Raw genomic sequence first — 27,715 nt, 5'->3', positions numbered from 1 at the left:
GGCGCCCGCTGCCCTGCGGCACTGTGGGCTGTCGCCGCGCGCCCCCCCTGCCGGCCCGCATCCACCTACACCACACATAGGTAATGGGGGGTGATCAGCTATTCACCCCCCATCTTACACATTAGACGCCACATCTAGACATCACACCGCACCACACAGAGGGAAGGGGGGGCGATTAGCCACTCATCCCCCCCTCATTATCTTAACTGCATTTTAGACATACATCCACGTCACACCACTCATCCACATAGGGCCTTGGAGGGCGGGGGGAGCTGGGCAGGTCCTGGGTCGGCTGCTTCTGCAGCCCGCAGCTGGACTGCACAGCTCCCTTCCCCTCTATTTTAACTCCACTATAGACACTTAGGGCTTGGGGGGGGCGATGGGTGTCTTTTCCCCATATGCTCCCCCATATCTCAACGACACCTTAGTTCACACACATGTACACCATCAATGATCAAGGTGGGTGGGGGGCGGTTGGGGGGGGGGGCGGGGTGAGGGGTCCTGGGTGTGGCGGGGGTGGCGGGCGCCGGCGGGTGGGCTCGGGGGTGGGGCGGCCGCATCTGTGGGGCGCTGCCGGTCTCCGGCGGGGTGCCCGCTCGCCTGCGATCTGGGGGGGTGGGGAACATCATCTGGGCCGTCCACTGGGCAAGTCCAGGGCATCTGCTGCCGGACTTCAAAGACGAGCAGGTGTGACTGGGAGTGTGTGTCTGAGTGTGTGTATGAGTGCATGCATGGATCGGTGTGTCTGCATGTTTGTCCTGGTACGGGGAGCACGTGGATGATGGGACGGTGTGGGGGCGGTAGTGAGGGGACTTGGGGGAGGGAGGGTGCGGGGGCTGGGGAGGGAGGGTTGGGATCTGGGTGGGGGAGGGGGGGTCGGGGTAGCCAGGGGCGGGTGTGCTTGGTGGCTCTCGGGGCGTCCCCCTGGTCCCCCGGGTGGGGGTTCTTGGGGGGGGGCGGGTCTCCCCGGGGCTGGCGAGGCCCCCACGGGGTGTGCGGGTGCTCCGGGCTCCGGGTTCTATCCGTGCCTGCGTGGCCGGCCCCCGGGGGGGGCCGGCGCGCTACCGCCTGTGGCCGTGGGGTTCCTGCCTCGTGCTTGCCGGTGGGGGGCGCCCGGTGCCTCCTTCCCTGCCTTCCTTGGGTGGGCGCGCAGCCTTCCGGTGGCGGGGGCCCGGGTACCTGGCCACTGTGGGGCGGCTGGGTCCGTGACCCGTCGGGGCTCTCCCGGCCGTCTGGGGGCCTCGGGGCGGCGTTGTTGTGGCCTCGCACACACACTGGGAATCATTCCATGTTAAACTGCACACTCATACATACACTCACAACACACAAACATACACACATACACATATGCGTACACACACACATGCACGTACATATGCACACGCACACACATACACTTAGAACGCACACACACATAGACATGCACGCACACGCACACACACGAGCGCCTGGGGCTCTCTTCCCCTATTTTATCCCTCTTTCCCCTTGTCTGGGTGTGTGTGTGTGTGTGAGAGTGTGTGTGGGGGTTGGTGTGTGGCTTCCACTCCCTCCTCTCGGATGCGGATGCGGGTACGACAATGTTTGGACGGTGTTCCTGGTGGTCTGCTTGTGCCTACTGTATATATTTATTTTCTTTCGTTGGTATTGACGTGTTTGGTTCCAGGAGCGGATACTGGCACAGGCACGGTCCCATGTCGTGGCGGTACCACTGGTTTCTTTGTGTGTATACTGTTTGTGTGTGTCCCTGGATCTTATCTTTCAGATACAGCAGCTGGTGTGATGATACGGTGTAAAGCAGCAAGATGCAGAAGCTGTCCTCATCACTCTTTCCTTTTTTGTTCTATTGTTTGTTATGTATTATTTCTCTTTCCCTGTCTCTCTCTCTCTCTGACCCCCCTCCTTATTTTATTTTTATTATGCATTTATTTATTTTACTGTCTCTCTCCCCTTTCTCTCCTTTCTCACTTTCTCTCTCGATTTTTTTTTCCCACTAACCCCCCCTGTCAGCTCCGGCTTTGTGGCGCATTGACATATAACTGATTAATAAAGAGTATACCTCAAGTAACAAGAGGAGCTTAAATCCGAAGCTCCACTTGTTAAAATAAAAGTGTTGGCACAATAAGGCACCCAGACTAACATCCTGCTTGCTTAACTGCCGACACGACAGGGGGGGAAAAAAAAAAAAAAAAAAAAAAAAAATGAATAACATAACCTTGTTAGCGTAAGTGACATGTAATGACATAGAACATTTTATTTGTTTCATGTGTTTAGGCCACTTAAAATTAATAAATTGTTTTACATGACTCAAACTTCTAAAATATTGGTGAGTAGGGGATTTTATATTTTTAGCGAAAAAAAATATAACAGAGATATACTAAAACTAGAAAAGTTCTCAAACAGCTAGCGAAGGGTAACATTACTCGGTATATTGATGCCCTGCCAAGATTTTAATACCGTGGGCCCACACACAATCTGACAAATGATAAAAACCATTGTCCGAGAAGCGTCAAATTGAAAAATCCGAGGCTGACATTCAAGATTTTTCACCCACGGCGGCCATTTTGAGAGAAACACAAGATGATTTCAAACGACCACCGTTAGTTGTTAAACTAACGGTAGATGGCGCACGTGCGTATTGACGATCTCTAACAGTTTTTGAGGTGAAAAAAACGGATTTTTTGAAAAATATAAAAAATATCGAGGCAGCACCAAAAAATTGAGGCGGGTGGCCATATAAAACAATTTATTAATTTTAAGTGGCCTTAATTTAGAAGCGATATACACTCACCTAAAGGATTATTAGGAACACCATACTAATACGGTGTTTGACCCCCTTTCGCCTTCAGAACTGCCTTATTTCTACGTGGCATTGATTCAACAAGGTGCTGAAAGCATTCTTTAGAAATGTTGGCCCATATTGATAGGATAGCATCTTGCAGTTGATGGAGATTTGTGGGATGCATATCCAGGGCACGAAGCTCCCGTTCCACCACATCCCAAAGATGCTCTATTGGGTTGAGATCTGCTGACTGTGGGGGCCATTTTAGTACAGTGAACTCATTGTCATGTTCAAGAAACCAATTTGAAATGATTCGAACTTTGTGACATGGTGCATTATCCTGCTGGAAGTAGCCATCAGAGGATGGGTACATGGTGGTCATAAAGGGATGGACATGGTCAGAAACAATGCTCAGGTAGGCCGTGGCATTTAAACGATGCCCAATTGGCACTAAGGGGCCTAAAGTGTGCCAAGAAAACATCCCCCACACCATTACACCACCACCACCAGCCTGCACAGTGGTAACAAGGCATGATGGATCCATGTTCTCATTCTGTTTACGCCAAATTCTGACTCTACCATTTCAATGTCTCAACAGAAATCGAGACTCATCAGACCAGGCAACATTTTTCCAGTCTTCAACTGTCCAATTTTGGTGAGCTCGTGCAAATTGAAGCCTCTTTTTCCTAATTGTACTGGAGATGAGTGGTTCCCGGTGGGGTCTTCTGCTGTTGTAGCCCATCCGCCTCAAGGTTGTGCGTGTTGTGGCTTCACAAATGCTTTGCTGCATACCTCGGTTGTAACGAGTGGTTATTTCAGTCAAAGTTGCTCTTCTATCAGCTTGAATCAGTCGGCCCATTCTCCTCTGACCTCTAGCATCAACAAGGCATTTTCACCCACAGGACTGCCGCATACTGGATGTTTTTCCCTTTGCACACCATTCTTTGTAAACTCTAGAAATGGTTGTGTGTGAAAATCCCAGTAACTGAGCTGATTGTGAAATACTCAGACCGGCCCGTCTGGCGCCAACAACCATGCCACGCTCAAAATTGCTTAAATCACCTTTCTTTCCCATTCTGACATTCAGTTTGGAGTTCAGGAGATTGTCTTGACCAGGACCACACCCCTAAATGCATTTAAGCAACTGCCATGTGATTGGTTGATTAGATAATTGCATTAATGAGAAATTGAACAGGTGTTCCTAATAATCCTTTAGGTGAGTGTAGATTACAGTGGGTGCTTTTTGTAGTAGTTTCCATCACAAAAATCATGGTAGCAATCTCTCTCACTGGATGACACAATGTGATTGCAAACATCCTCATTCTTAAAAATGAACTCTAAAGTCTTCATTAGTGGTATATAAATGAAAGTGTCATTGACTGGTACCTGTTCATACATTCCAGAAACTCTGTCTCTTCTTGAATCATATCTCACACCTAAATTAATTTCAATGGGTTCCACAACTGTATTTAGGTCACTGAAAGGATTATAAAGATTTCCAAAAACATCTTCTACAGCCTTTCTGCTGGGACTTTCAGAGGGGACCACCTGCAATACCTGGCTTTTAATAGATGTGTGAACATCATTAACTAATTCTTCCATGCTTTCCACTACAGACAAAATTACACTGTTGGCAACCCCACTACCCTGTAGTTTTGCAATTACGGAAGCACACATTTCCTTAGCTGGCTGTTGATATGTTTTAAGCTGGAGCACCTCGTTTCCTGCATTTAAAGCCAAGCTATCAGACTGCTGGGGGCTGTTATAATCGTCTAAGGTGGCATCAACAGAACACAGACAGTGCCTTTTTTATGAACAACTTTCAGGTGCTTTCTAAAAGCAGCAAAACTTTTGAACTGTAAAAAACAACCATCCTGAGCATATACCAAATTAAACTTCTTCCCAGGATATAGACCACACTGTTAAAAATTTATTGTAAATTTACAGGAAATTCCTGGCAACTAATTGCCGTGAATTTACGGCAAGAAATATACAGGTTATGTACTGTGTTTTTATTACAACAAAGTACTGTATTTATACAGCAGTGTTACTGTGATTATAGTGAATTATTACAGTAAAATGCTGTAATTTCTTATAATTTACTACAACTCAGTTGCCAGGAATTTCCTGTAATTTCACAGGAGAGAATTACAATTAAATATTGTAATTGTATACACTGTATATTCTGTTATGTTTTAATGTTACAATAAAAGCTGTAATCACTTCACAATTAAAACAAAAACAACTTCAACTTCTCTATTTTTATTAAAATAATATGCAACAGCACATATTACAGAATTAAAACTTTTTTCCAAACAAAGTATCCACATTTCATTTTCATATAAACAAATCACAGTTTCACTAAAGAATCTAGCTCACTTCCAGACGTCCAAACAGCCTATCATCAGAGGGAACATGGTGATATTCAACAAAGGCGCCCTGCCAACTATGGGGGGTGGGGGGGCATCAATACTAGCCCATCAACTCAAAGTCCAGGAGTTTTCTTAAGAGGGTGCAGACAGGTGCATTGAGCTTGTGTCTCTTCTCTGCTTTGCTGCCCGTCTGGGAGTTGATTCCGCAAAAAGCTCTAAAAACAGAGTGAAAAAAGTTTTATTATCTGTTAATGATGAATATCGAGAGTCTTTAGAGTTTATCATTTATTTCAATCATCTGTTTCTCATATAATTCTACAAATTTAATCTAAACCAAAAAAAAAAAAAAAAGATAATTTCAGTTGGTCAAATAGCAAATAGTGGAGCTCTGCAGCAATCTACTGGTAAAAGTGAGAATTTTTTTTTCATTCTAAAACTGCATTTTACAAAAGATGGGCAAAAATCATACACTAAACCATTTCAAATGATCCATGTTATCCCCATGAAGGAAAGTTAGAAATGTGGGTCTTTTATAAAGTTAATTTTACATAAAAAAGCAGGTTTTTTATATGTACCTATGTAAAAAAAACAAAAATATAATTTATATTAATTTTAAAAACTATGAAATATGGAAGCCCGTTTCCGCCAGGTGGTAAAAAAAATATAAGCCACGGAATCTCGCAATTGCGACTTAGTAAGTCAGAATTCCGACTTTATATCTCGCAATTGCGACTTAGTAAGTCAGAATTCTGACTTTATATCTCGCTATTGCGACTTAGTAAGTCACAATTCCGACTTTATATCTCGCAATTCCGACTTTATATCTCGCAATTGCGACTTAGTAAGTCAGAATTCTGACTTTATATCTCGCAATTGCGACTTAGTAAGTCACAATTCCGACTTTATATCTCGCAATTGCGACTTAAGTCAGAATTCTGACTTTATATCTCGCAATTGCGACTTAGTAAGTCCACAATTCCGACTTTATATCTCGCAATTCCGACTTTATATCTCGCAATTGCGACTTAGTAAGTCAGAATTCTGACTTTATATCTCGCAATTGCGACTTAGTAAGTCACAATTCCGACTTTATATCTCGCAATTCCGACTTTATATCTCGCAATTGCGACTTAGTAAGTCAGAATTCTGACTTTATATCTCGCAATTGCGACTTAGTAAGTCAGAATTCTGACTTTATATCTCGCTATTGCGACTTAGTAAGTCACAATTCCGACTTTATATCTCGCAATTCCGACTTTATATCTCGCAATTGCGACTTAGTAAGTCAGAATTCTGACTTTATATCTCGCAATTGCGACTTAGTAAGTCACAATTCCGACTTTATATCTCGCAATTGCGACTTAAGTCAGAATTCTGACTTTATATCTCGCAATTGCGACTTAGTAAGTCCACAATTCCGACTTTATATCTCGCAATTCCGACTTTATATCTCGCAATTGCGACTTAGTAAGTCAGAATTCTGACTTTATATCTCGCAATTGCGACTTAGTAAGTCACAATTCCGACTTTATATCTCGCAATTCCGACTTTATATCTCGCAATTGCGACTTAGTAAGTCAGAATTCTGACTTTATATCTCGCAATTGCGACTTTATATCTCGCAATTGCGACTTAGTAAGTCAGAATTCTGACTTTATATCTCGCAATTGCGACTTAGTATCTCGAAACAAGTTTCTAGCTTTAATAACTTTTCACGGAAATAAGGTGGGGCGTTTTTAATGACAGAATCGTGTTGTCCAGTACACAGACAATGATGCACACCGATTACGAAACACGTAATCAAGCAATTCAGCTGTGATACATTTACTTTGTCCCACGGTGCACTGCCTAAATCACACTTTACAACTTACTTATGGATTAATTTGTGTTATCAATTAACTGTCAATATGTATGAAATGAAGCAATGGCATGTAATATGGATATGATGTAATAATTAAACTGTTAGACAGAAAGTGATCTTGAAAATCCAAGGGGTGTGCATTGCCCCCTGACTCCACTGATCAAGGCACACTTCATAGGACATGACTGTCTCATTTTGTTTCAGAGCAATTAACCCTTTAGTGCATTGCCCTTATGGCATGTAATATGCACACAGTGTATTAATTAATAGCTGTTTTAGAGAACGTGATCTTGAAAATCCAAGGGGTGTCCATTGTCCCCCAGGTTCCCCTGATCCATGCACACTGCATAGGACATGGCTGTCTCATTTTGTTTCGGAGCTATTAACCCTTTAGTGCATTACCACTATGCCATGTAATATGGATACAATATATAATTAATAACTGATAGAGAGAAAGTTATTCTGAAAATCCAAGGGGTGTGCATTGTTCCCTGTAGTCCACTGATCAAAGCACACTTCACTAGAAGTGCCTGTCTTGTCTAGTTTTAAAGTTATTAACCCATTCATGTATTGTCCCATTGCACATTATACGGATACATTAAAACATTCAGAAATTAATTAAAATTTGTACGTAAAGCAATCTGGGAAACAAAGGGGTGTGCATCAGTCGCCATGAGCCCAAAATGCTAAACCACCATGTCATTACAGCTGACAGCACCTATAATATTAGCTATTAACACGATTTTGCACAAATCACGAAATGGTTTGAAGCACAAAAATAATCGGTGTGCATCGTTGTATGTGTACTGGACAACACGATTCTGTCATTAAAAACACCCCACCTTCCGTGAAAAGTTATTAAAGCTAGAAACTTGTTTCGAGATACTAAGTCGCAATTGCGAGATATAAAGTCAGAATTCTGACTTACTAAGTCGCAATTGCGAGATATAAAGTCAGAATTCTGACTTACTAAGTCGCAATTGCGAGATATAAAGTCGGAATTCTGACTTACTAAGTCGCAATTGCGAGATATAAAGTCAGAATTCTGACTTACTAAGTCGCAATTGCGAGATATAAAGTCGGAATTCTGACTTACTAAGTCGCAATTGCGAGATTCCGTGGCTTATATTTTTTTTACCACCTGGCGGAAACGGGCTTCCATAATGATATGTTCTCTAAAAACTACACAAATGTGAAGTAAAAACATTAATAAACATAATAAAATCACATTTGAAAATAAAAATGTTACAAAAATTACATTTTGTACTATAAAAATCTACTATAAAAATCAAGATATCATTCCAATTTTGTTTAATCCTGTAGATCTAGCAAGTGTTTACCACCGTACAAAGTCTTATACTGTACCATTTGGATGAAGATAACTATTTTTTAAAATTTGGCAAACATCATTCATTGTATGTACAGTTGAAGTCAAATGTTTCTACACTTTGCAGATTCTGCAAAATGTTAACTATTTTAACAAAGTAAGAGGTTATTTTTTATGTAGTACTGACCTGAACTAGATATTTCACATAAAAGACATTTACATATAGTCCATACGAGAAAATAGTTACATTTATAAAAATTACCCTGTTTAAAAGTTTACATACACTTGATTCTTATTACTGTGGTCTTACCTGGATGATGTTATTTGTTTAGTGATAGTTGTTTGTAAGTCTCTTGTTTGTCCTGAGCAGTTAAGCTGACTGCTGTTCTTCAGAAAAATCCTTCAGCTCCCACAAACTCTGTAGTTTTTCAGCATTTTTGTGTATTTGAACCCTTTCCAACAAGGACTGAATGATTTTTAGAATCCATATTTTCACACTGAGAACAACTGAGGGACTCATATGCAGCTATCACAGAAGGTTCAAATGCTCACTGATGCTCCAGAAGGAAACACCATGCATTAAGAGTCAGGGGTTTGTGGGAGCCAAAGGAATTTTCTGAAGAACAGCGGTCAGTTTAACTGTTCAGGACAAACAGGAGACTCATGAACAACTAGCATTAAACAAATAACACACAGCTGTGGATCATCTAGGTAAGAACACAGTAATAAGAATCAAGTGTATGTAAACTTTTGAACAGGGTAATTTTTATAAATTCAACTATTATTGTCTCTTATGGACTATACACGGTGTGCTGAATTATTAGGCAAGTTGAAATTCATACTTCATCATATTTTTTTTTTACAAGAACATTTTACCAATCCCAAACCACTTCAATCTTAATAACTACTATTGGTTTTGTATTTAAATCATATATAAGTGATATATAATTGTCTGGGAAGGCTGAAAGTCAGAAACTCCTTATATTTAGGTGTGCCAAATTATTCAGCAAGTATTCTCTATCCAGATAAAATGAGCCAAGAAAGAGATTGAACTCAGACTAAAATTTAAAAATTATTGCATGCGCATGAGAAGGATGCAGTACTAATGTAATAATAGAATTAGTAAAGTTAAGGAATGACCACTGGGCAGCGAAATGCTCATTGGTTTAGCAGAGTCAGAAGAAATAGGTGGAGAAGAAAAGACATATTAACTGCAAAAGAATGAATAATTAATGTCAAGAATTAAGTGAGAAACCATCAGAAACCATTAAGTCTCCAGCGACATCATTTTCCAGAGCTGAACCTTCCTGGAGTCTCCAGAAGAGCAATGTGTCAGGTTCTCAGAGACTTTGTTTGAGTACAGAATCCTACAAAATGACCCTCACTTAATAAGAATAACATGCTGAAGTGTTGTGAGATCCATTAAGACTGATTTCTCCTAGGCCTTATGGACATATAAGTTGTGAGTGACTCTTGAAGGAACAGCATCACATCCTCTTGAACCACTGTTTTAAGAATTGATCTTCCAGAATCTAGCAGTAGGTTTGGGGAGCTCATATTACTCAATCTCTGCAAGACAGACATTTCAGGATAGGAGATGGACTAAAAATGAGCTCCCCAAACCTACTGCTAGATTCTGGAAGATAAATTCTTCAGTCTTAATGGATCTCACAACACTTCAGCATGTTATTCTTATTAAGTGAGGGTCATTTTGTAGGATTTTGTACTCAAACAAAGTCTCTGAGAACCTGACACATTGCTCTTCTGGAGACTCCAGGAAGGTTCAGCTCTGGAAAATGATGTCGCTGGAGACTTAATGGTTTCTGATGGTTTTTCACCTAATTCTTGACATTAATTATTCATTCTTTTGCAGTTGATATGTGTCTTTTCTTCTCCACCTATTTCTTCTGACTTTGCTGACCCAATGAGCATTTCGCTGCCCAGTGGTCATTCCTTAACTTTGCTAATTCTATTATTACATTAGTACTGCATCCTTCTCATGCGCATGCAATAATTTTTAAATTTTAGTCTGAGTTCAATCTCTTTCTAGGCTCATTTTATCTGGAAAAAGAAAACATGCCTAATAATTCAGCACACCTGAGTTTCTGACTTTCAGCCTTCCCGGACAATTATATATCACTTATATATGATTAAATACAAAACCAATAGTAGTTAAGATTGACGCGTTTTGGGATTAGCAAAATGTTCTTGTAAAAAAATATGATCAGAATTTCAACTTGCCTAATAATTTAGCACACAGTGTATGTAAATGTCTTTTATGTGAAATATTTTATTCAGGTCAGTATTAAATAAATAATAACATGCATTTTGTATGATCTCTTATTTTGTAAAAATAATTAACATTTTGCAGATTCTGCATTTGAAAAAAAAAATCCTGACTGGAAACGGTTAGAATTTACATAAAATATTCTAATGTAAATAAAAACTTTTATGAGTATTGACTTGATATTTCATTGATAGGATATATTCACATAAATTCACATTTTTGGCAATTCTATCATATGTTTTAAGTTAAAAGATGCAAATGAATTAGATGGAAGTCTGTCTTTATCTTTGTCTGAGTATATTATAGAGACTAACAATACTGAACAAAAACAAAGTGATTCATGGGACATTCCATTTGAGAATGATGGACCTATTTTCTTTAATAGTGTGTAAAATGTTTTAAGCATACCTTTGGACAAATTCAAGAGTGCTGGAGGCTTCTTTAGGATACTGCAAGTTGAACACATAGTAAGCAGAAAAGGTCGCTGCCACTCCATTCAAAAGATTGTTGTGGGGCCCCATCACGATCGTTCCTTCAATGGACATCATCCACTTGTCTGCGCTTAGTGGCTCTCCTAAAATGCATTAACACAATATAACTAAAAGAGCACTAGAAAGCTGCAGGACAGGAGCAGGAACAGAAGGAAACACAAGACATCAGGGAGGTAACATTTAATGACCGACAATGAACTGAACAAAGGCAGGGGAACAAATACAGGAACTAATGACAAACACACAGGTGAAAACTCCTAGGGCAAACAAGGAGTGCGTGGTCATTGGCAAACACAAGGGCAGAATCTGGGGAGCACATATTAGAAATCGAAACACAAACAAAGACAATGACAGGACAGAAACATTACAGTAATAGGCTTATACTGAACTACAGCCATTTCTTCCTTCTTATATATATGGAACAACAATTTAAAGGACTTAAAGCAAGGAAACTTTCTGTGCCGGAAATATGTTCAGGGTGCAATCAAAAAGTTCAGTGTGCCTGTAAATTAAAAAAGAAATGTACCCAATTTAAAATTAGCTGCTAACCCCTTCAAAATAGTCTCCTTGTGCAGTGATATACAGTTCTCAGTGCTCCTGGCTTGGTTGGAACACTCGCTATTTAAGCATATCCAGTACCATCTGACACGTTTTTTTGGATCTCCTCTACCGAGTCAAAAAGGTGACCCAGTTTTCATTTTAGAAAACTTGCACATTTTCCACGCACTATAAGTACATGTGCTGTCACATTGTAGCACGCTGGATACGCTTAGATCCTCTTAAAAAGCATTTCAACTGAAGCAGAAGCACTGGGAGCTGTGTATCACTGGAAAGAATACTACTACAAAGGGGATAGTGGCCAAAATTAAATCAGGTATATTTTAGCTTTTTATAGTCATAGTCAGTGCTTTGATTTCACTTCTTTATTATTTTTTTAATCTACAACAGCCATGTTTCAGAATTCCAGCACAGTGCTGAAAAACCTTAAGCACTGTAATAATCCTTAACAAAATAAGGGAGGAATATACCTTGTACAATTAAGCATGGTGTGCTGGGTAGGGTCTCTTCCTGGATATCAGCAGCTATTGCAGATGGCTAGGGAACAAACAAAAAAAAAAAAAAAAAAAAGTGTATAAACATGACAAAATGTATAGCCAACAAATAACAGTTACAAATCTATTATTATTTTATTATTATTCCATACAGTCTAGCTTTGAGAAAAAGAAAATGTCTTACACTGAACACTGAATAAAAAAAATGGCTAATGCTTTTAAAATATGTATGCTACACTGTCTAAAACAGTAAAAGGATGTTAGCCAGTCAACGGCATAACAACTCCCAATAGAGGTTCAGACCATCTATGGAATATTAGAATAATTTGGAATAGATAGTTTGTGTGGAGACTATATTACCAACACAACAGTACTGCACGAGCAATTTACAAAACAACAGTTTGAGAGAACGAGCCAAAGTGTGTGTGTGTGTGTGCGCGCGCAAGTTATACTCACATCAGCTTTAAGAAAGATGCCATTCTCATTAAAGTGGGCAAGTAGGCATAGGATAATGCAGATGGCCTTGCTGCCGTTCACTTCTTGAAAGGCATCCAAGACTTCACTCACAGCTTTTGTCTTGTGTTGTTCAAAATACTCGATTATAGTCTTGCTTCTTTGCTCAATGGCTGCTGGGAGCTTCTCCAGAATGGAAATACCGGTCAGTTCACTAAAGTGAGAGAACAGACCCTTCAGGGAAAACAGAAATGGCCAGTCATCCTTGATTTTGGATATGCTGAGTGGAGGATCAGCATTGAGATCGCAGCGCTGGAGCATGTAAGTATTTTCATGCCATCTCTGGAACTCTCCTTTCTCTGCTCCTGCCATTCCAAATTGGGCATAAAGTTGCAGCATTTGCCTTTTCATTTCTTGCAAGCTTTCTTCTGTCTCCCCAGCGGGAAGTTCTTTGGGCTGCCACCGCACACATCCATACTGGTCCATGGGACCTCTTTCCTGCCTCCTCATTCCTGAAATAGAGGGCCTTTTCTGTCGGAGCCGTGCCATGGTGTTATTTCTATTTAAATGCTCAATTCTAGTTTTGAGTTGCTGTAGAAGAGAAGCTGCAGCTACATTATTATCACCATCTACATCACCAAAGCATTGGGGGTATTTCCGAACGATATCATTGGCAACCTGCGCACAGATCCCTCTTTTAGGGTTTGCATTGTGCTCTCTCATCTGATCAACAACACTTCTGATCATCACTCTTCTCGCTGCTGGATTTGGTCTTGTTGAATTTGCGATAGCTGACTGTATCTCTGACGGCATTTTCTCCCAGTTTATTTTAAAATTTACGGGCCATGGTGTGTGTGGTGATGGCAGAAGTTGTCCTCTGGTGTTGAATGTTCTGGGTGTATCTGGGCAACACAGTGTTGAGGAGGTTTCCCGACTTCCAGGAGGAAACAGGGCAGAGGAGGGATCTGGACTTCCAGGGAGAAATGGGGCTGAAGAGGGATCTGAAATAAATATTTTGATCATTGTAACACTAATGTTTTATTCCAACACCCACAATGATATTTTCTACTTGAAGCAAAAACATTTACATACATTTTTATATTTACTTCCACATTTTCAAAGCTGGTAGTCTGAACTTTCAGGAGAAAGTGATATTTATACTAGAATGGTAGCTATATTTAAAAAGCTTACAAAACAAATAAAAATTACTTAAAAGACAACCTTAAAGATGGAATATAACAATTGAATGCAATTATTTACATAGAATGGAGAGAATATCCTCAAAGATTAGCTGGACCATGCTCTATTGTCAATAGACATAGTCCCTCTCCCACATCATTGAATAGGTAACATAACTTACTTTAAACAGTGACCACTTTTTCTTTTGGTACCACCTTTTGTTCTATTTAGTGTAACTGAATCTCTCTCTCCTGGGAGATATTAACAGAACCTTTTGGTGTAAAGGCACAAATGAGCCTTCTGCACTGGACTGGACGAAGGTAGGTCAGAAGATCATCTTCCTTCAAATAGCAGAGGTCCTCCCTGCTCTGCACGCCAAGGCTCTCCAGGCCTGTCATCAAGGATGCCAAGGTATCTGAGGGGAGCCCTGGAAGAGCAGCCAAGACAGCCTTGCTGATCTCCTCTGATGCAGCAGTCATTGTATTAGTAGGTTTCTGCAAACGAGTGATGGAGAGAGATTATTGGCATACCACACATCTCATAATCTGGCAAAGGATAATAATCAAGCAGATCCTCATGCCTCACACAAACAAACTCCTCTTGGGCTGTCCCTAATACGCAATAGACCCCACCCAGTCAGGACATGATATATATTAGATATCACCACGATGTCATAGATATCTAACGTATATGAGATCAAACCATAATCTCATAATGATCTCACAGTGACATCACATGATGATATCACCTGTCTGATATCACTGTGAGATACCCATAACATCATACTGTACCCAGAAGCAGATTAAGTGATTTGCAGCCCAATAAGCAAAGATAAATACGCCCCCCCCCCCATCCATCCATTTTAACCCATAAATATTAATAAAGCTAACCTAGGACCAAATCAAAAAGGGTGCGTTTACGCATTGTATTCATGTAGATACAGATGACATTTAGAGGTTGTGGGATAAATGCATCTTAAATCGCCTGCAGCTTCCCAAAGGAAGACGCGCATCCTGTAGCACACATTTTTTAACAAGCAAGTAAATAACAAAAAGTAGGTATAGAGCCCCTACACGGGGAGGGGGACAAAACTGGATTTCTTTAAATAAATTATCTGCTGCGCTAACATTTTTCCTTGGCATATTTTCTAAATACTGATATTTTCTGTTCACTACTCTACAACCAATATACCAAGCCAAGGCGTTTATGCACATGCGCAGTAAGATCAAGGAATAATCCACATTGGAGACTGAGGGGTGGCGGGTGGTCTGAGACACAAAGAATGACAGTTTCTGATGCCATTTTAACATATGGTGTTTTAGAAAGATATAATAAATTAACGATAAAAAAAGTTTCTTATAAATAGGATTATATGGCATTTGTGGCGCCCAAGGCGATTGCCGACCATTGCCTAATGGTAAAGTTATATAGCCTCTGACTGAACCTATCACGCATGCGCAACTGAGCATAATTTTGGCGCTAAGTACTGTACTATACACAGCTCAGATACAGTTTTACATGGATTTAACACAAAAGGCAAAAAAGGTGTGTAAATTTTAACATTAATGTACAAGACATTTTATTTAAATAGTTTAAGATCCATATTTAAGTGGGTTTTGACTTCCCTGAACTAGGGCCGGATGATAAAACGGCAACGATAATTATTGATATATAATTTCCGTCCATATCAATATAGCTGACGGTTATTATGCTTTCCATACGATTTAAAACAGATGGCTGGGGGTGAAGTGGGGGGACTAGAGTTGCGGCATTTGAGGGGCAAATACGACCGTGAAAACTGTGGATTTATTAAACAAATGACAATGTAATAGGGCAGGTAGACAACAGACAAAACCGGTGAATCAACAGGGCAGCTCACCGGAATAGCAGGTAAGTCCAAAGCAACCCATTTAATAAGGGTAATCCAGCGAAGCCGAAAAGGAAAGTACACAGTAAGATTCAGTCCATGAGAAATCCTGACAGTAATTAATCCACGGAGAATTAAGAAACGATAGGAAGAATACTATATTTTTTCGGGGATGATTAAAATAACATGTTAATCTACTACTCCGGAAGCAAAATGCCGTTTGGAAGCTTCATGAGCCATTTGCGATATTTTTGAGTCCATGTGGCTCTTTTGGATTTCCGTTTCAGCATACTTTAAACCCTTTTTTGAATAGATTGAGAGCTCTTTCTAGTGGGGTCAGAAATAGGCCCTACAGCAAAATGTCCCAGATGCATCATTACTAGTTTGGCTAGTGTTTGTCACATTCTGACGATAAAGAATATTTTATAACTACGATTAACCATCTGTTTTCTGATTAAAGATCAGCCTTTAAAGAGGGGAAAATAATGGCCTGGTATTTATCACGATGATCATCGATGTCGACTGGTATTGAGATTTGTGTCGTGAAGACATTTTTGGCGATACCGCCCAGGTTTACTTTTAACTCAGTTTTATAACCATTGAGGGAAATGGCTGTGGCAATTAGCATAGAAACGTTAATGGCTATTATCTGTTTGAAGAGTGCTAGTAATCGTTCTACTTGTCTAATTTTGATAATCTTTTTGTCAGTTATGTTTATCCGGAATTCAAAACCTGAAATTAATTTAAAGTCACAATCTGTGTCTCATTTGTTCTTTCCATATTCAGTTGAGAATACAAAATCGAAAAATAAAAATATTGTGCAAAAATGAGTGTGCAAAAGCAATGAAAAGTGAAATTTTTAACAAATTCATTTACTTCCAAATAATTCTCAGTGTTATAAATCATATGTAATTCAACTAACTGAAACCTACAATTAACAGTGTTATTGCTAAGACATATATTGCAGAGATAATAGGCATTTAGGCACTGAAGATCAGTGTAATGTACTGTAGAGTTCTTTAAAAGTCTTAAATCATCTTAATTTTCCTTTTCCAGATTTAAGTCATATGTAAGATCTGTGTTAAGTAATATTAAAAAAGATGAGTTCAGCTGCCAGAAAAAGAGCCCAACATGTTCAGCAGTGGGCTAGGAGGCACACCAAAAAGCTTTTAACCAAGATCAACATAAACAATACTGAAGATACTGCAGGCTCCAATAATCCCAATCCTGTTGATTATTTTAGTGAAGAAGAAGACAATCTCACACAAAGCACAATTTTCTCACCACCTGAGACCACACAATTAAATTTTCATGACATCATTGATTCGGATGATGATAATGAATTAGACTGTAGTGTTACAGCTACAAAATGGGAAGACTATTCATCCATATGGAAGGCAATTGATGAAGCTGAAGGAAAATCATATTTGTCAAGTGAAGATGATACAGATGATAGTGAAGACACAGGAGTCACATTCAGAAATGCCCTAGTGGAATGGGTGAATGAATGCAGTGTGCCACTTACTACAGTTACAAAGCTTCTAACAGTGTTGCGGAAGCACACAAACTTTGACCTCCCAGCCCAAGCAACAACATTGCTTCAGACTCCAAGAAGTGTAGCTGTTTCCAAGAAATCAGGTATTACATTTGTTTGAAATATTGTTGCATCATAAAAATTAAAAAATGAACCAGAAAAGGGTGAATAAAAATGCAGAACCCATATCTGCTCACATATGTATGTATACATGCATATGTTTATACTTATACGCAATGGGATGCATTTCCTTCAAAGGTTGTGTGTCAAATGTTAGCTTATTGCATAGCTGACCTATTTTACGTTTAAAGATAAATGTTATTAGATGATATTTTTTTAATTTTTGAATTACTTGTTTTTAGGTGGTGATTACACCTATTTTGGAGTGGCCAAAAGCATAAACAAAGTGCTCTCTTCAACATCCATGGACAGTATCAGTGTTGTAGAACTATGCTTCAATATAGATGGCCTTCCAATCTACAAATCTACTAATCTGTCACTTTGGCCTATTCAGTGTCGCATCACAAATCTACCTGTCTCAGGACTATTCATTGTGGCTTTATTTTCTGGAGCACAAAAGCCATCCAGTCTGGATTTTTTGGAAGACTTTACCAGAGAACTAAAAGAATTGATGACATCTGGACTTACTGTGGGTGATGGCAAAATGATCCCAGTTCAGATAAAGTCCTTCATATGTGATGCTCCTGCCAGAGCACTTATCAAGGGAACAGTGGCATTCAATAGTCGACATGGATGCGATTTTTGTGAAGTTTGTGGGAAGTTTGATGGAAGGATGATGTTTCTGTACTAGGGGTGGCACGGTTCACAAAACCCACGGTTCGGTTTGTATCATGGTTTTAGGGTCACGGTTTTCGGTTCTGTACGGTTCTTGTTATTTTTTCTTTTAATCTTTAACACTGCAGAAATGTACTTCAGCATATGATATATAGTTTAATTATCCACAATTTAGGATACAGTATTAAAAAAGTTATATCATGTAATCATGCATAAACTGAATTTGACTTGACTTAAAGCACATTATTAAACATTATTAATCCCAGAACAGTAATAAAACAAAAGTCTTGTCTTAACATAAATACTAAAATAATAGATCGCTTTAATCGCTATTACAGTTGGGTATGGGCACACGGTCTTATTTAGAAAACATACAAAAAGAGACGCATATAATGTTTAATCATTCGTTTTGTATTTGTCCGGTCCACGGGGTTAATTGGGGATCGTTAAAATGATAGATCACCTATCTTGATTAAGCCTGATTCGGTTATATAACGTGAAAAAAATTGTTATTAATTATATTGAATGTTCTTGAGTAATCGATAAAATCAGTTTCTGTGTATGTACAAGACATCAATCTGTAATAGTGCAAAATATGTCCAGTTGATATGTCTAGTATGATCATCTGGCAATAGCCTGTAGGTCTGTGTGGTCAGACACTGTGCAATAAACAGAATTTTTAGGAACATGGCAAATGTTCACATTGCAGCATGGAAGCAGGCTCACTGTTACAACGCTGACCGGGGAAGCAGAGGCGAGGAGACCTAGGATCGGGGGAATGCGGGGTTTAATGAGCAAAAGGAAGCAGAATTACAATATAATGACCGGACTGGAGAAAGAAACAGAAACGCGGACTAAATACAATGGAGTAATGACAAATTTGACAACAATCAGGAACAGCTGGTAAACACGGGGAATCCACACAGGGTTAACGAGGGGGCGTGGCACACGGAAAGAGCGGACGATCGAGGCATGACACTCACTGGAGTGCTTTGTCACAGATAACTTAATTTTCTTTAACAAAGTGCCTAACCTCACATTAAATAAAGTCACACAACAAAGGCGCACAACAGTGTTCAGATGTTGTGCTATCGGTTGGCTGAAATTTAAACGTTTTCTTCAGAGACAGGGTGGTAACGCCGAAAACACGAGCTAAACGCAGCAAACGAAAGGCTACCTGAAATTACTTAGCTGGCTGAACTTTTACCGGAACTACATCACACCGCTCTGTGCATATAGCCTATTCTTTCGCGCGAAAGGGAAACACACTGACGTCACATACGGGGCACGAGGCTACATTGCGCATGTCATGAACCGTCGAACCGTGCGACGCATGCATGCTCCGAACCGAGACAAGCGAACCGAACGGTTCGGTTTTTTTTCATGAACCGTGCCATCCCTATTCTGTACTGTGGTGCTCCTAGGACTGATGAATCCTTTCGGAATCAAAGTGATGCACAACATCACAAGTATGCGAGTATACTTCTCGATCTAGATATTGACATGGTGCAACAGTTCCCTATTGATCCTATGCACTCAGTAGACCTTGGAGTAATGAAGAAACTCATGATGACATGGAAAGAAGGCCCCTTGCCCTTACGACTATCAGCAGGGCAGATCAACAGTTTAACTACATACAATTGCTCTCTGAAATTGTACATTCCCTCCAACTTCAATAGGAAGCCCAGAGGTCTCAATGACCTGAAACTGTGGAAGGCGACAGAATTCAGGACTTTCCTTTTGTACTGCGGTCCAGTGATCCTAAAATATGTTCTGCCCAAAGAAAAATATCTGCACTTTCTGAGTCTCAGTATCGCTCTACGCATACTGTACAATCCAACCTATGTTGCCTTGCACAAAGATTATGCTCACGCACTTCTGTCATGTTTCGTGGAAAACGCAAGGATACTGTACACTGACCATTTGATAACCTACAATTTCCATACCTTGAACCATTTGGCTGACCTTGCACAGATGTTTGGTTCTCTTGATTGTATTACAGCCTATCCTTTGGAAAACAATATGGCAAAAGTAAAACGAATTATTCGTGGAACATCAAAACCTCTTGTTCAAGTGGCACGCAGATTATCCGAGATTGGCCAAAGTAAGCAGGCATCATGTACCATGAATCAAAATCTGCCCAGAAAAGACGAATGCTACCAGCTGAAGAATGGAAAGTTTTGTACAATTATTGCTGTACAAGCTCATGAAAGCAAAGTATTATGTGAAGTCTACATGAGGTTGGAGAGTTTCTTTTCATCACCGTGTGACTCTCGCATTGTGGGAATACAGAAAGTTGCAAAGCAGTACTCTGACATGACATACGTCAGCTTTAGTGACTTGAAAGCAAAAGCCATCTGCATACCGCTTTCACTATTTGATAATCATCTTTCCACATCTGCAGTAATCCTGTCACTTGTACACACTATGTAATTTGATGTAAACATGTTGTACTGAATTAAGATTAAGCAAATATGCATGAAGTACAGGTATTTCAAATATTATAGGTTAATTGTCATTTAACTGTTCTATATTGTGTTTACAGTTCTGTGTTTGCGAACTTAATACTGGAGAGACAGTCGTTGTGCCGTGGCCCTGGCTGTTTCTTGAGGGTAGTAGGTGGAGATGCCGGTGGACTTCATCCTTGAATAAGACCAGGACATACGCCATTGCCAATCCAAAATGGAAAGATTACGGAATAGAAAAAATTTGGGCAAAAAAAGGTAATTGTGTATTATTGAGTAATGCACTCAGTCTTAAAGGTTGATTGTGAATCATATCTTAACCACATATGTCTATATTTTTAGATACGTATGAAGAAGCAGAGCTCTTCCTTGCTGAATTATCTGGTTTATCAGACTCTGCATTGGCTGAAGCAGGATTGAACCCCATGCAAATTACAGATGTAGAGTCTGGTACTTCTCATTCACTACCACCAAAGAGAATGAGGAAAAGAAAGATCTTATTTGATGAGGATGAGCTTGACAGTGCTGATGATGATGGTAAGCTTACTGGTGTTAATTCATTACATATATATTATGGATATTCAAGATATGTGTACAAAATAATGTTAATTTCAATTATTTTTAGAACCTATTTCCAAAAACAATGGTCAAAAGAACAGACTGAGGCCACTTCCCTCTTTATTATCTGCTGATATCAATGAAAAGGTCTTGCAGCAAAATATACAAAATGTATGTGTTGAGAAAAATACGTGGCATCCTTTTTTTTTTTTACCAATTTATAGATAACCTTAATAAAAAAGACAGAACAGAGAGAACTCCAAAGGCATCATCCCTAGCACTTAAGCCATTGCCTACTCCCACTCTATACAATGACAGTACAGAAGGTAATGTTCTGTATTACACTTAAAATGTTATTGCAAAGGTAAACACTTTGATGTTGGACTATAACATTTCAATAATATTTTTTATTATGTCATTCTAAAGCAGGGGTGGGGAACCTGTTTCATGGAGGGCCGGTGTGGGTGCGGGTTTTTGGAATGGCCTCTCAATCAGCCAATAATAAAGCAGTGGTTCTCAACTCCAGTCCTGGGGACCCACTGTCATTGGCTGATTGAGAGGCCATCCCAAAAACCTGCTCCCACACCAGCCCTCCATGGATCAGGTTCCCCACCCCTGTTCTAAAGAGACAACCTCATCAACACCCATTGCAAGCACAGTGCTGCCTACACCACCGGCACACTGTAGAGAGATTTTAAAAGGTGAATGTAAAACATTTTGATTTTCTTATACTGTATTGTACTGTCTTCTGTCACTTACAGAATCATTGTTACATCAATTTAATTCTACAGAATCTCCCCCATCAACATCAGCCAGACCCTACCCACTGACTCCCCCTTGTGCATATTCTCCAGGTGGTTACTATCGTAATTTTATATTTCTCTTTGGTAAAATGTGTTACGTTCAGAAATCATTACTGTAAAATATGATGCTTTTGGCATACTGCAGCTAAATACTCCACTGGACAATTGTAGTCACATTCCTGGGTTACTCGGGAAGGCATTGCTACTAGTATTTCAGATTATTGAATAACAATGTTTATTTAATATGGTAATTAAGATTTCAAGGATATGCAGCTGTTCTGTGCTTCTTAGCTGTTTAGAAAATTTATGCAGACATTTCAAATATTGCATTACATATTGAGAAATGTATCAAAATTATCATGTTAGGACTGAACAATAAATGTATAACCCACTAGCACAATCAGGCAAGTAAATTGTAGGGCTAGTTGCCAGACTGAATTATGCACACGCCCAGGGAAATTTTGTAAAAGCACAGCCTTAAAACTTTTACAGTTTGACATTAGTAATGCCTTTATCACAATCTAAATAATTTATTCACAATGAAACCAAAAGGGAACATGAAGAAGTCATTCAGGTTTAATATTAGGTGTTAGAATAGGCCAGAAAGCACAGGTCCAGTCAAGCAAGTGCTGTGCAGACTTACTTGCCCACAGAGTACCTCAGCTGGTCCGGGGCCATCAGGCAATAACTAGTGTTCAACCCTGCATATTGAAATAAGTATATTAATGCCTTATTCTCTCCAGAATTAGAGATTGGCACTGAACCTATACTGATAGAGACTGGCAGTAAGCCTACCACTACGTCTGGTACCATAGCTGAAACGTACCTCAAAAAAATTTGTGGTAAGTGTAATATTTATCAGGTTTTATATTGTACATATTCTTTTCATGCAACTTTGATCCAAAAATGCTAATCCGTATCTTAGACCATATGATTTAAAAATTTTACATTTATCCATTTCAATTCAGATATTGCAGTGGAAACATTCAAGGCCGTGGAGGAGATATGGATGACTGCTACAATCATGCAGGAGGACATAACAAAAATAAAAGCAGCTCTGGTAACACACTTGCCAGAAGGTGAAAGGGAAGAGGTGTTTGCAATAAAAGTTCATGACACACCTGAGGAGTTTGAGGAGTTCTGTTGCAAGCTGGAAGATCCCAACTTTAAGAAACTTGTGGTGAGGCACCATGAAACCATGTTAGCAAACATATATTTAACACTAATGCACTCCATTTGTTTATCTAGTTACATCTGATATTTCATTGTGCCTCCTTTTGATTATGTGTTCAGATAAGGTTCATGGTTGCAACTTATGGACAAAAATCAATAGGCGAAACTGTGCGTGCCATTCTCAAGGCCTCAATGACGGACAGCCTGATGGCCAGGTACAACCGAACAGGAACAAGAAATATGAGGAGTCTGCCTGACATCTTTGAAAAATGTATCTTTTGTAAGTACACAAACGATCAAAATCTGTATATCTGTATATGCAATAATATTGCCAATGCTGCCGATACTATTCTCTAAAATAATTAAAAGTTTATACTTAATAAAAGTTGCATATTTTTTTCAGCAACAGTGAAATCCTTCTACAAGGAGTCTGATGAAATAAAGGTAAAGCGAGGAAAGGAGGAAATTACCACAACAGTGAAGAGGGAGACCGGCAAACAGCTAGAAATATACCTGTCAAATGCAGCAAGCAGAGTTCGCCGCAAAAGTGGACAAAACACTCCTTGATTACTAAGTTACTTGACGGGTCTTACAGTTTAAAGTGTTATACATGCATGTGTAATATGCTTCAAACTTTACAGTTGGATCATACTTTTGGAATGTTGAATAAATGATATATGAACCAATACCTTTGGTCAACATTTTTTATGCATTTCATTGATCTATAAATAACAAACATGATATCACATGGGTATCACAATGATCTCACAGTACGAGATAAATTGATGAGATCAACGTGGGGTCAATGTGTGATTTCAAATTGATCTCACAGTGTTATCGCAGAAGACTCATAGTGTGAGATAATCTGTGAGATCAGTATGAGATCACTGTGAGATCATATTCCTGACTGGGCAATGTCACTCAATTTCACAAACAAATATTTTTCTGAGATGAAGAACACAGAACCATGGTGAACAATGACCAGCTCTATCTTGCCAACCTCCAATTCTTCTTCAGTATTCCCCAACAAGATATACATGCCCTTTTTGTATGAAGTGCCCTTCACTGTCACTACATGAGATGCTACTGTATCTATAAATTCCAAATTCAAACCAACCACAGCCTTTCTGATTTTGTCACTGTAGTCATTTACGTAGAATGCTGTGCCCTTATCAAATAACACACTTGGCTGGAACATTTCACCGGCACTCAAATAGGCTTGGAAGAGCTGGTGTCGCTCGGCAACTGTCTTGCAGATGTTTTTGAAATTGTGCAACTTTCTAGCACATCTCTTGAAGAAAGAGTGCTTACTCTCAAACCTGAGAGTCCAAAGGCGAATTAGGGGGCCAAACTCTGTAATGAGCTGTGGATAATGAAGCAAATAGTGGTGTTTGGGCTTCAGGGACTGATCAGGAAAGAGCTGTCTTCGAAAGTATATGTAGTCCTCAATGAGTATTTTAAGATAAGCGACCTGATCTGTTGTGATTGCTGGTGCACAAATGAGTTCTACAATTTCTCTAAGCTGCAGCAGAAGTTGCCAAACTGCATCGTCACATGGATTCTTAATCCTATCTCCCACCAGTAGGGGTAGCAAACGAAGGAGACACCAGTTCTGGGCAGCATGTCCAGTAAGTTTATTGCTACCTGGTGAAACATCAGCTGGTTTGTCGTGGGCATCACTCCCCTGATACTTGAATTGATCTATGCACCTGTTGAGATGTAGATAACTAAAATGTTTATTCTTAACTAGATAACCAATAAACAAAGCAAGGTCACTCGAAACAATGCCTTCAAACAGGTCATGCCCAAGACATGGGGGCAGTCCAGGCTGGCAAACGTGAAAGAAGGATAGTTGGTTAAAAGGAGAGTGATTTAATGCCGACCTCAGAATTTCTTCCACTGGTGCCTAATTCCTGCAGATGATTCCGATAGGACTGTTCTGTTCGTGTGTTGCCACACAATAGTGGCGAGTTCTGAAAAGTAGTTCTATCTAAATCACAGTATCTGCAGAAGTAATGGCTCTTACTAAAGTTCTCAACAAAACCGCCGATACTGTGAGACCCTAAATTGTCACCTGAGATAGCACACAGTCGACCTTTGACAATTTGCCCATCACCTATTACAACACCAGTCTACTCAAGAGCTGTCAGGTCTTTTATGAGACGCTCAAATACCTTGTCTATCCCAAAATATTTAAATGCCTGCTCGTTGCACAAGAGAACAAGTTGCATTTGATCTGTGGTGGATCTGTTATGAGGCAAAATATCTGTCAGAGTTAGATAAACTGCTACAATCTTATGTTTCTTTTTTGAAGAGCCAAGTGGATTGACAACTTCGAACGCATCCTGATAGAGTATCAGACCAAGCGAGGATGGCTCCATTTTAAATAAAGGGTTGCACTGAGCTCCCTTCCCATCCTTAATGTCCTGGAAAAGACCCTCTGATGATGGCTGGGAACGTGTTGCTGCATACTGTTCTTGAATAGATTTGCTTTTAAAAAGTGTAGCCAATGTTTCTTGAACAGGTACATACTGGGCAAATGATTCCCTACCTTTATCATCGGTACCTAACAGAGGCACAGGCTCAACATAATTAAAATATTTTTTAAAAGCGGTCTTTCTTTTCTGGTCTGTGCTCAAAGGCCCACTGTTACAGGCAGTGAGAAGATCTTCTTTTCTGAGTTCCACCATAATGTCATTGATTGTGGTGTCTGGGACTCCAAGGACAGTCAGTTTGTCACTTAAGTTATTAAGCAAATTTGTCAGACTAATATCATGGACATCTTGATATCCCTCAATAATAGTCTGTATTGTAGTAGCAGGTAACAGTAGTTTAGCCTGAAGTTTAAGATAGAAGAGTGTGATATTTCGCAGAAAGAGGGATTCATCAACAGCAAGAGTCTCTTCTGGCTCATCATCAGAATGATCAGAGGGTGCACAAGAAGTAAAAGATTCAGTGGCAACGGAACTTTCTACATTACAGGGATCTACATGCACAACACTCTCATTTTTGTGTTTCCTAGAAATATGAGATGCAAAACTCGACACAACAGTGAACTTGCTGTCACATTCTCTAAATGGACATCGAACTTGTAATCCTTCTTTTAAGTGTGACCTCAAATGACCAACTAAAGATGAAGATTCACACCTTACAGTGCAGAAGTCACATTGTATAGGAGTATCACATAATGGTAGCTGGCTATTTCTTAAAGGCCCATCTGCTTTGTGGTCTCTGTACATATGAGCTTTAAAAGCAGTAAGTTTAAAGTATGTTCTTGGGCATTCTGGTACACCACGCTGATACACGTAATTAGCACTATTATTATGCAGCTTAACATGCTGATAAAACTTAGGCACTGTATCAAAAACACTTCCACACGCACTAAACTTGCAATGAAACATGTTCAGAAAAGAGACCAATACAGATTAAAGAGAAAAGGTATATCCACACCGTTTCTATGCAGAGACTGTTAAGGACACCCGGCTGGCTAACCTAGCTAACAAAAATCACACCACGTGGTGGTTAGAACGGGTTAAAGAACACCAAAAGATTATTTATGTATTTACATATGCTGTACAATTGATAAATGAAAGGAACCCACCAGGGCAGACGAATGGTTAAGTTTATTGGTTTGCTAACTTACCTAATTTTAATGCTACTAATAATTTGCCACCTTCTCCGAAGACAAAAGAAAGAGCAGTGAAAGCCTCTGAACAGAACCCGGGCTCAGAACCCTCTCAAAAAGAAAAAAAAAAAAAAAAACAAGATGCTGGTTGGCTGAAGTTGCGCATGCGCCGTTTATTTAAGATACAGACAGCTTACTTGAGACCTGACCTGCCCTGCCACCCTGCTTCTACAAAGGCCAAATAACATTATATGCCAGCTGCTATATTCAGCTTAGATTGAAGTTATGCCTACTTACAGAATTAAATGAAGATACATTTGCTTGTGTTCATTCAGTGACCGTAACATCTACAACAAGCTACGTTGTGTTGCCAATCAAAGTGTGCAAACCACAATGAATCTCCTACAGAAAAACATAAGTCCCGTCCGGTACAGCACATGTAATCAAAGCAAAAATATTCTGAGCCAAGCTAACCAGGCTAATGCTTATTTTTTACCGTCTATGGGCTAACGTTAATAAATCCTAACGGTATTTGAGCTGTCGTCATTGTGGTGGTTGGTTTTGCATGTGGTAACTTGGCGTACGTGGAAATGTGTGAATGTGGTGAATGTGTGAATATAAAACCAACTTTACCCAAGTTTTTCCGTATCACCTCAGTCGAGGTTCCAAGCGATCAGTGGTGAGTCGAGGAGATGGCGTTCGATATAATCGACAGCAAATCAATCGCTGAAATAATTCAGCTAATTTATCCTGTGTGCAGGTGATCCAGCGCCGCGTTACAGCTGCTGCCGCTCAGTTTGTATTTTTCTTCGGTGTTGACCGTTCTCGACGTCTCGGTGAGAAAAGTGAAGCGCTGATCATTGTAGCCAATCAGTCTGAAAATATAAAACCAAAATATACCAAACGAAACAATCAGCACTCACTCAGATCACCTTTATCAATATATCTATAGACTTATAAAACAGATTTTATGTTACAAACCTGAGACGTGTTCCTTCTTTCAAAAATGTTCTGTTACCGTTGGCCACGTAATTTCAAAATTCAAACAGCCACGATCCCACAATACTACGCGGTTGCTGTAAAATAATGCTTCT

At 39.7% G+C, this 27,715-nt stretch overlaps 2 protein-coding genes across 8 annotated transcripts; one reads left to right on the top strand and one right to left on the bottom strand.

The window, feature by feature from the left end:
• Positions 1–5,025: 5,025 nt before the first annotated feature.
• LOC111833055 (uncharacterized) lies at positions 5,026–27,689 on the bottom strand. 3 transcript variants are annotated; one of them, XM_072716175.1, is made up of 7 exons: positions 27,603–27,686; positions 27,255–27,496; positions 14,073–14,295; positions 12,626–13,623; positions 12,146–12,212; positions 11,035–11,200; positions 5,026–5,366 (listed from the first exon to the last, which is right to left on the bottom strand). In XM_072716175.1, exons 3-7 carry the CDS (start codon positions 14,278–14,280, stop codon positions 5,252–5,254), a joined length of 1,554 nt encoding a protein of 517 aa, XP_072572276.1. In that variant the 5' UTR covers positions 14,281–14,295; positions 27,255–27,496; positions 27,603–27,686; the 3' UTR covers positions 5,026–5,251. The 3 variants fall into 3 exon arrangements, with proteins under 3 accessions (XP_072572276.1, XP_072572281.1, XP_072572291.1); XM_072716180.1 differs by lacking the exon at positions 11,035–11,200 and having other exon boundaries at positions 27,603–27,689; XM_072716190.1 differs by lacking the exons at positions 27,255–27,496; positions 27,603–27,686 and having other exon boundaries at positions 13,983–14,184.
• Positions 12,837–23,682, top strand: LOC111839472 (uncharacterized). Of its 5 annotated transcripts, XM_072716206.1 has the most exons (10): positions 15,249–15,346; positions 20,543–20,720; positions 20,805–20,848; positions 20,915–20,999; positions 21,245–21,346; positions 21,782–21,874; positions 22,567–22,665; positions 22,792–23,003; positions 23,117–23,276; positions 23,400–23,682. In XM_072716206.1, exons 1-10 carry the CDS (start codon positions 15,320–15,322, stop codon positions 23,561–23,563), a joined length of 1,164 nt encoding a protein of 387 aa, XP_072572307.1. In that variant the 5' UTR covers positions 15,249–15,319; the 3' UTR covers positions 23,564–23,682. The 5 variants fall into 5 exon arrangements, with proteins under 5 accessions (XP_072572319.1, XP_072572307.1, XP_072572299.1 ...); XM_072716218.1 differs by lacking the exon at positions 15,249–15,346 and adding an exon at positions 12,837–12,943 and having other exon boundaries at positions 20,805–20,999; XM_072716198.1 differs by having other exon boundaries at positions 20,805–20,999; positions 21,812–21,874.
• Positions 27,690–27,715: the final 26 nt, after the last annotated feature.

Source organism: Paramormyrops kingsleyae, chromosome 1 (assembly GCF_048594095.1).
Source record: "Paramormyrops kingsleyae isolate MSU_618 chromosome 1, PKINGS_0.4, whole genome shotgun sequence".
Taxonomy (NCBI): Eukaryota; Metazoa; Chordata; class Actinopteri; order Osteoglossiformes; family Mormyridae; genus Paramormyrops; species Paramormyrops kingsleyae.
Note: the sequence above shows the minus strand (reverse complement) of the source record. Positions and strands in the feature narration are given on the sequence as shown.